This window comes from Arachis ipaensis, chromosome B10 (genome assembly GCF_059453495.1).
Source record: "Arachis ipaensis isolate K30076 ecotype BB chromosome B10, ASM5945349v1, whole genome shotgun sequence".
Lineage (NCBI taxonomy): Eukaryota > Viridiplantae > Streptophyta > Magnoliopsida > Fabales > Fabaceae > Arachis > Arachis ipaensis.
In genome coordinates, this window is record NC_142435.1 from 138,461,121 (window position 1) to 138,470,789 (window position 9,669).

At 39.1% G+C, this 9,669-nt stretch overlaps 1 protein-coding gene across 4 annotated transcripts; it reads right to left on the reverse strand.

Annotated features, from left to right (window-relative positions):
* Positions 1 to 1,297: 1,297 nt before the first annotated feature.
* STI (AAA-type ATPase family protein) lies at positions 1,298 to 9,002 on the reverse strand. Of its 4 annotated transcripts, none has more exons than XM_016324948.3 (8): positions 8,405 to 8,969; positions 7,200 to 7,305; positions 4,690 to 6,999; positions 4,334 to 4,553; positions 3,282 to 3,845; positions 2,022 to 2,688; positions 1,756 to 1,834; positions 1,298 to 1,654 (listed from the first exon to the last, which is right to left on the reverse strand). In XM_016324948.3, exons 3-8 carry the CDS (start codon positions 6,838 to 6,840, stop codon positions 1,559 to 1,561), a joined length of 3,777 nt encoding a protein of 1,258 aa, XP_016180434.1. In that variant the 5' UTR covers positions 6,841 to 6,999; positions 7,200 to 7,305; positions 8,405 to 8,969; the 3' UTR covers positions 1,298 to 1,558. The 4 variants fall into 4 exon arrangements, with proteins under 4 accessions (XP_016180434.1, XP_020969236.1, XP_016180433.1 ...); XM_021113577.2 differs by having other exon boundaries at positions 7,200 to 7,336; positions 8,405 to 8,826; XM_016324947.3 differs by lacking the exon at positions 7,200 to 7,305 and having other exon boundaries at positions 8,405 to 9,002.
* Between the last annotated feature and the right edge of the window lie 667 nt (positions 9,003 to 9,669).

Sequence of the window (9,669 nt, forward strand, 5' to 3'; positions counted from 1 at the left end):
CCAGCAAAATGCTCTTCGAAAAGCTTCACAAGTTCCTTAAAACGAGAAATAGAATCTGCAAACAAAGAGCAAAACCAATCAAGTGCAGGACCATCTAAATAAGATGGAAAATAACAGCATAAAACTTTATCTGATGCACCGTTTACTATCATTATGGATTTGAACTTCTTGATATATTTCTTCGGATCTCCTAACCCATCGTAGGGGACTAATGTAGTCGGTAAGATGAACCTTCTGGGGAGCTCGAAATTCATCACCTCGGCCGTGAATGGTCCAGTAGAATTGTCGGGCTCAGCGTTTTTATTTTCTGGCCAAGCTTCTTCATCATGTTGAGGTCAAGCTTCTTCATTTTGTTGAGGTCGACCTTCTTCATTCCGAGCAGTTTCGGATACGTGCGTTGGGCCAGATTGGTGTTCTTCTGTTCGTTCTTGACGAGCATCATTGTTTTCAATCCGAGCATTAGTTAGCTCGGCAATTTGATTTTCCATTATTTGATTCTCTTCCGCCATGCGCTGGTTGGCTTGTGGCAACTCAGATACCATCCGGAAAAGCTCGGACGGTGTGGGCGGAGAGAGATCAGCAATGGGCGAATGTAAAAGCAGTGAGGCCAATGAAGAAGAAAAGAACTATGTCTTCGGCCCCACGGTGGGTGCCAATTGTTCTTACGTACGTAACCTGGACGTAACTCAGTGTCTGAGAGTCAACGCCGAGTTGTTTCCTTCAACGCCGAGCTATAGACTTGAAAGATCCGAGCTTGTGTCTAGAAAGATATCACGTCTTGGGAGAGTATGAACAAAGGGGGAATGTACCTGTAAAAAGCACTCCGATACTTAAATTAATATTGTGAATTCAATATATCCCTTAAAGATAAAATCCCATACCTTTATAGGTGAAGTGAAATAGGTCGGTTAAACTTTTGTTTGCCATCTATATTGAAGAGTAGTTATTTAGAATTTAACAGGTGATAATATCAAACCGGGCGTTTTTATTTCTGAATGTAATCCGTTGGACGAAATATAATGCTTTGTGCCAAGTTATGGTGCATAATACTGAGTTATGAAATCGAATCTTCTAACAGCCGTATCAATTATTATTATTGTTATTATATGCATGCTCAGATGCTCCGATCACAATCACGGGTTCTGGGAGGATCAGCTTTATTGGGTCATTTTCTTTTCCCTTTCCTTTTAAGATTATCGAATAACTAAACTTTAGTTGCGTGAAATGGGCTCGTGTTTGATCACTCGAATTTGAAAGTAAACTTCGATGTAAAGGGACATTGAGAAAGCAACTAAGATTTTCAAGAAAGCAAAATGGTTTGCTTGACCCTCTTTATTAATTTAATTCCTTAAATAAAGGATGGAGAAAATGGAACACACAAGTTGAAATTTCCTAACCACAAATGATACATACCCACTCATTTCTCACTCACATCCTTGAAGAATCGCTCGAGAAAGCAGACAAAAAAGAGAAGGGACGAAGAAAAAAAATGAGGAAGTATATGAATGGTATAGATGCAGAGCAGAAGCAACAGCGGAAAAATATGGTTTTTAACTTTTTATGTGGTCACGTCCCTTTTCTTGTGCTTACCACAGTCCCCAAACAGTGGGAAGCGCCCGACTTTACGCGCACCAACTGGAGTACCACCTCGTACCTGTTCACAACAGAAAATTTGAGACCCTTGAAAAGCAACTTTTCATTCAAAGAACAAGCAGAAAAGCTTTTCAAAGAAAAAGAGAACACAACCAAATTTACCTTGACTACCCTTCTAGGCTTTGCCTTATTCCAGCATAAAAATCCACAACCACCAGCTCCCGAGCTCGATTCATATCCCCTATATACATAAACCAGGTTATTTTTGCACTGACATGCCACAGTTTTTGTAAATATTAAACCAATGCTACAAACCCTGGGTGTGAGAAAAAGTTCATAAGTTAAACCGTAGGATCACATTTTGTAACAGCTTTTCTCTCAGTTCTTAATTGTCAAAGTGGCATAAGAGCAATTGAACAGAGACTTACGGATTGTCTTTGCCAGAACTTGCTGCTAAACTGCTGTCATGCAGTAAACTTGGGGACATGGGATACCTTCTACCAGTTTGGTCTTTCTGCAAGACCCTTCCATTTTTTACGTTCAAAATTTTGACATCATTACTCTGCTCATCTTCCCAATGCTGCTGTGAGGAAAATCTTGCTGAATCCGTGGACTCCATTGGATCTATGCAATAGATACCTTCCTGTGGCAGGACCTGATTCTTCTCAGGTCTCAAGCGACTCAATGATCCTGGTGAACCCTTTTCTACAGCTTGTAACCAGGCAGTTTCCAGTCTCTGCTCACGAATGATGGATTCAATTCTCTGCATTGGATTATCTTGCCTTCTCTCCGTCACACCATTTCTTTCACCCAGAACATCAGAGGAATCGGCTGCAGGTTGAAGGTTTCCATCAAGCAAAGGATCTGTTCCATTCCCGCGACCTCCTCTTTGTTCCTTCTCACTTGTCAATGCTGACTCAGCCTGTCTTGGCATATTAACCGGAGTTTCACCTACACCATCTGGCAAGTGGATAATTCTGACATCTACATTGCGTCTAAGAACCATCTCCATGGAGTTTGTAATACTTCTCGAAAACCTCTCAGCCCTGAGTTTAATATCTCCATCCCCAAATGCAACATATGCTACCAAAACACCTGAGAGAACAATTGCATAAGGAGGCTAGGAACAATACATGAAAAAGATAAAGGCTTTTAATACTAAGGTGCAAAAGAGCAAAATCAAATAAGAGGAACAAAGAGTAATCTAGTACTGCAAAGGAATAAGAAAGAACAGTTGAACACATTCAATAAAATTAAAAGAAATATATATTAAATTTGATAAATGATAAATGCTCTACCCTATCAACAAAAAAGCAATTCATTCCCGGCCAACAGTAATTTCAATTCGAGTTGACCTACTTTGAACACATTCTGTATCTCAAGTATTAATCATCTTCCTCTGATAGTACAACTATAAATCAGAAAAAAAAAAAATAGAGGGTGTGCAGAATCATCCGAAATTAAGTTTGCTATGGATTTGATTAGTAGGTATGAAAGCAAACAATGTGTTTTCCTCAGCAACAAATAAGAGAATGCTTTATAAACATCCAATGCCATTATGGACAAACATCTGGAATCTATGCTTTCAAGTAAACAGCTTAAGGTAAGTGTGTTTGTCAGAAATGCTTCTAAATACCTTGAGCATGCAGAAATACAATTTTGGACCAAAGAAAGTATAATCTGCTAACCTTCAACTTCACATATGGATACAAGCTTTCCATGATTGAGTAGCAACTGCCTCAATGTCTTCGAGTGACACCTCCCAATACAACGTGCCCAGATATCATGTAACTTTCCAGAATCCACGCATCTATACATCATATTGCCAACCATAATATCATCAGATGAGACAATTGTGGAGCCATCATCTATGACTGGGCTATTTGATGGCTTTGATTTCAAGCTTAAACCATCAATGTTTGAGGAAATATCCCTTCGATGGCCAGAATTGCCATTTAATGCTTTCTGCTGGGATGTAGGTGATATTGACTTCCGGGGCATATATTTAAGGTCAGACATATGCTTGGAAGCAGTAACTTCTCTTGAAGCACTTGATGGATCATCATCAGTTGTTTTGCAGCTCGGCCTCCTGCTGCTGCCTGACTGAGTGAGATCTGGAGATGACATAGAACCAAGTTGCAAGAGTGTTGCTGTGAACCATGTTGAGCGTTCACTGGAAGTCCTTAACTGTTTCTCAGCCTCTGAGAGAAGCTTTAAAGAATGCTTTAACCTCTCCAACTCCGAGTCATTCACTAAACATGAAACTCAAGTCTTAATAGTTAATGGATACAGTTTTTATTATTATGATGCATGATGACACAAGAAAGAGATAAAAGTACCACAAACTACAATTGCAAAACTCCATTAAAAGCAAATTAAATCTTAAAATACAAACACAGCATAATTGTATATGTTTTACTATTACTACTTTTCTAAGAAAGAAAAAAAAAAAACTGTGACATCATAGCATACTAGTGATATGTTTCACAGGAATAAACACATCCTATAAAAAGCTCATGAATTACCAGTATATGATCAGCACAATGCTTATAGTTCACTCTATAGTATCCTCTCTAGTCTAAATGACTGTAGATGAACTTCTCAATTCACTCTAAAATATTGACTCAGAACACACTTTTAAATAAACAATTCCATATTAATGCCAAAATTGAGATGAATAACATAAGAGACGGAGGGGAAGGAAACATCTCTCATCAAATCAAAACAGAACTGTACTCACAGCTTCGTCCACCAAAGAATGCTTCATCCGGTTTGGAATCAATGACTGTGTATGATCCAGCAATGATGTCCATAATGAGGCCAGCTAGTTGAGACATCAAAACCATTGGATCAACTCCAGAGTCCATCAATTCTCTGGCTCTTTTCACTGTCTCTACAGTGTTCGATGACATTGCTAATTCCAAAAGTTCCAATAGTTTTTCATCTGAAACAACTCCCACCTGTTGCGGAAAATACAAAACAATGTTGTGTTAAATGATATCGATATCTAAGCATGTTGACTAAAATGAGTATTTGTGAAAGTCCACATTGACAAGTTATGGTAAAGTCAAAGAGTAATGGTTACAGCAAACTCACAAGTTCATTGACAAGAGAAGTACTAATTCTCTTTCCCAGCAAACTAAGCTGTTCCAACATTGTTTCTGCATCTCGAAGTGAACCATCTGCATTTGTAGCAATGAGGTCCAAAGCATCTTCTTCAACATCAAGGTTCTCCTGAGCAGATATTTTCCTCAATCTATCCACAATATCCACATCTTTAATTTTATTATAAAGGTACTTCTGACATCGGGATTGTATTGTTCGAGGCACATTGTCAAGATCAGATGTGATGAATATGAATACAACTCGCTGAGGTGGTTCCTCGAGAAACTTGAGAAACCCCAGCCATGCCTTGGATGGTAACAGGTGACACTCATCAATGACAAAAACTGTATATCGTGTGGAAGCGGATGATGAAGCAACTGACAATCTTTTCAGTAAATATCTAGCTTTATCAATTCCCTTTTTATTGGTTCCGTCAACTTCCAGCAGATCGCTGCTCTTGCCAGAAATAAAATCTGTACATTCCCTGCAGTAGCCACAAGGCTTACTCTCATCAAGAGCCACACAATTCAATGCAGCAGCAAATATTCGTGCTGTTGATGTTTTACCAGTCCCACGGGGACCTTGAAAAAGATAAACAGGAGCTATTCGACCCCTTGAAACAGCATTCATAAGTGACTGTACCACGATATTCTGCCCAATCAATTCACTGAAGAATATAGGCCTATACTTCTGGCTGAAACTCCGACTATTTTCTGGAGTGTCTTCCTCCTCCACCCCTTCCCCATTGAGAGCTATAATCTCCAATCCCTCTTGACTCCTACAGCTTGATGACCACCGCCTTCCATCCAATCTACTCAAGCCCTCAAGGTCCAGCTCCCCAAAGTTTGTAGAAAGTTCATCGTCACTCCTGCCAGTTCCTATAGATGACCCTACCCTACCATCACCACCATTAGTGAGCAATGGAATAACACCCTGAGCACTCTTCCAAGACATCCTGCGCTTGTGGGTGGCCGAAGAGGATCTCCGGTGTCTGGGATAAATAGTTTGACTGCCACAAAGTATGCTGCTTCCTTTCCTCCTTAAAGTATCCGACAACGATGGAGAATAACAACTCCCACACATCCCTCTATGTTTGGGAGTCCTCTTTGACCAATAGCAAGGAATTCCACATCCTTGTCGGCCAGGCAAATCCAACCGATCATCTATCTCATCGTCACCATCGTTCATTGAGGTTGTGGTACCATCCCAAGAGCCAACAGTGCTGGGATATTGGCGTCCATACCTATTGTAAGAACTGGTTGACAATGCAGGAGTACTGTAGGAATAAGAGGAGTCTTCCTTTCGGCTTGTTCGCAATAACTTTGAGGAAGATCGAGACCAATTCTTGCGCTTGAGTTTGAGGAGCAAAGGGGATGTGGCAGAACCCGAAGCCTGTCTCACATCTTCAGAATTAGAGTAGTCTTCGGTGTCATCAGAGTGGTCAATAGAGTCATCCCTGGTAAAGGGCATGGGAGGAAGCCCCTCCAACAATGCATTATTGGACTTGAAAACTTTTCTACCTAGATTGAGATTTGTATCTCTATGCTGAAACTTTGCCATGGGATCCAAATGGGAAAGGGTGTTGCTGTTAGGTTTTTTACTCTTTTTCTTAGGAGGCGCTGTTCTTCTGGCAGAGGGTGTGGCCAAGGAGATAAGATTGGTGTCTCCACATCGAAAGATGGAAGAAGACCGAGGGCCACCTCCTCCGGTGCCTAAGTATGTGTCGCTCTTAGAATCACAGGCATTGTGAGCATCACTCAAGGTGTCCTCAAAACTGCCTAGAAGAGAAGAAGATCCATCAATGGCAGCATCTTCTTCCTCTTCTTCGTCTTGGTCTCGGTCATTCTTGTCGCTGGAAGATTTATGGGTCTTCCAATTGTACAAGAAGACCCTCTTGTTGGTGGTAGGTGGCACAGAGTTCACGTGAGAGTCAAGTTGAGAATGGGAAGTGAACTTTGTGGTTGTGGTGGGGCCATGGACGTTGTTGAAGGCAGAATTCCATGCAGATACAGATGCAGATCTTGAGGAGTTGAGTGGTGACTTCCATGAAGAAGTGGTGCCAGGATCCCTCAAGACACGAGCTGCTTTCCGAATTTGGGTAAGCTCCTTCTTCAGGTGCAGCTTGCTTGCCATTTCTGACATCTCTCTTCTCTTCAATTTGCATTCACTTAACTCATCAATATCATTGCAAGTAAATCAAAAGATGATCTTTAAGATGTTGGAGGAAAATGCCCATCTTTTCTTCAAGAAATCTGATCCCCTTCACTTATTTCTTTGCTGCACCAGCTACAATGTTCTAACCTGTTAGAGTGAACAAGATAATCCTATGAACAAAATTTTACATTCACAATTTTCACAAGTGGCATAGACAAGACTCAGTCAACTTATTTCTGAAGCTAAGATGTTAAATATAACTTACAGTATCATTTTCCTTGAAACCTCAATTCTATTTTTTTATTTACCAGAACAAAGAAAACGAGCATAAATGCGTATGCATATACCTTAGCATACAAAACGGAAACTCAGGATAATTGTAATGATCCAAATCAACCTTATTACCCTGGTTGCTCCAACTGAATTGCCAAAATTTTAGCTTATGTGCAGCTCCTGGAACACCCAGGATATTATTAATTTGACCCTGCATTAGGTGCTATTGAATTATTGAAAAACAATATTTAAATTTATCCTAGATCAAATATAACATGACACTAATAACCCAAACAATTAACAATTTTTAGTTCATGCAATAACCAGGATGTGATTTATATATCTATTTTTTATCCAATTATATGCTAAAATTTTAGCTCATGCAAGGTTTTTCTCATTTACCAGAACCGGGAAAGAAAAAGAGCATAAATACCTATGCATATGCCTTAGCATAAAACGTACAGGTTAAATAAAATAAACCCTTTCATTAATCAGATCACTGAATACGACTTAATTGACAAACATCCTCTTCATCTATCATCATCAAAGGAGGAAACATAAACAAAATCACAAATAAGTGTAATTAAACTTGCAAAGGAAAAATGAGATCAGCAGCATCAAATTGAGATCATGTAAAAATCTTTTAAACTCACCATTCCTTATGCCAGTTATCATCATATTGTAAAACCTTGAAAATAATGTAATCATTTGAACGACAAAATTTTTCAGATATGTTGTATGTGTGTTTTTCCTCCCCTGATCCATTAGCAACTTTTAGTCAACACAGGAATTTCAGATCCAAATTATAGTTCTCTCTTTACAGCTGTAAACTGTATCAAAAAGAAAACTATGAATTTTGCAAAAACTTATAGTTCGCTGCTACATATACCATGCTAATTCCAATTTTAGCAACTAATATTAATTACCATTAATCAGTGCATATTAATCAATTTAGAAAATACGCATGTGTATTAACATTCCTGATCCTTGCATAATTTTATTTATGCCCCGCAACAAGCTACAAGATCCAAAAAGAAGTTCACCATTGGACTAGAGAACAAGGATGCAGCAGTATTCAACTCTTTTTCACAAATCTAAAGAATAGAGATCACGAGGAATTAATTTAGTTTGACAACACTACAATGTGAACATAAATTATATAAAAAAAAGTAGGTGCTTATATCTTGATCTATTCTTTGATGAGTATAACACTCCGGGAATGTGATTAGGAAATGAAAAAGGGAGAAATAAAAAGAAAAACTAAGAGAGAGTAGCTCACCATTGAACGCGTCGGAGAAGAGAAGGACGCCGCGGAGAAGAGGCGGACGCGGCGAAGCAGATGAGAACGCGGCGGAGTGGACGTGGCAGAGCAGAAGTGAGCAACAGGAAGCGAACGAAGCAGATCCGTGCGACGTGGTGGACGGCAGAGCGCGGTGCTAGGGTTTCGTTGAGGAGGTTTGGAAATGGAGTTTAGAGAGAGAGAGAGAGAGAGAGAGAGAGAGAGAGAGAGAGAGAGAGAGAGTAATGGAGGGTGAATGATGGAGTTTGCGGCGGTTCTAGGGTTCGGTGAAGGTGAGGTAAACGAGGTGCAGAGGGAGAGAGCGTGGAGAGGGTGTAGGGAGAGGAAGCAGCAGAGGGAGTAGGGAGATGACTGTGTTGTAAAGAAAGTTGAGACTTTAGAGGGAGGATCAGTATTACTACGAGGAAGATGCAACTTCAAATATTAATGCGTGTCATATAGTCCATTCAATAAAAATATTTTGACGATGACAACTCTTTTTCCGTCTTCTTCCTCTTGGTTCTGGTCGTTCTTGTCAAGAAGACCCCCTTGTTAGTGGAAGGTCGCATGTGTTAGGGAATCACATTTAATAAATCGCAAATTTTGGAAATGAGAAACATGGAATGAACTAACAATTTTGGGAAAATATGGAAGATTTGTTGACTAAGCGAAAGAATTTACAATTTTACCAAATATAAAAAGATGATACATATAACATTTTTTCTTATATGTGGAGATAATAAGCTACATAAAAAATAATATTTTTTCCTTCATTAACATAAAACTATAACTCTTTTCTATATCAGTAATTCGCAGTAATTCAGTATATTACAAACGAAATAATCATAAAGAAGACATCATATATTTCTTTTCTCTATACACTCACGGACTCAATTTTTGGTGTTACATAAATTAATTTTTGGACAAATTTTACAGTGCTTATAATTTAGTGTCTAATTTTTACTTAATTTATTTTTTATGATAAAATTTAAATATTTAATAATTATTTATTTTTATATTTTAAAATTAAATATTAATTTTTAATAAGTTAAACAAATATTTTTAAACACTAGGGGTGTGTATGGTCCGACCCGTTCGAATACCTGGTTCGGCTCCGAACACTTTAGGAGATATTTTTGTGTGATTTCACCGGGTTTAGAGTCGGGTAAGGGTCTCAAAAATAGACCCAATCATTATTTCGGGTCGGGTCCGGACTATGGCTCGGGCCATCCGAAGTCGGTCCGATGGTCCGGTCATCATACACA

Coding starts and splice junctions, on each gene's coding strand:
- STI (XM_016324947.3), bottom strand. CDS start 6,840: ATGTCAGAAATGGCAAGCAAGCTGCACCTGAAGAAGGAGCTTACCCAA. Junction 2,689..3,281: donor ATCCATATGTGAAGTTGAAG/GTTAGCAGATTA, acceptor TTGTTCTCTCAG/GTGTTTTGGTAGCATATGTT. Junction 1,655..1,755: donor AGCCTAGAAGGGTAGTCAAG/GTAAATTTGGTT, acceptor TGTTGTGAACAG/GTACGAGGTGGTACTCCAGT.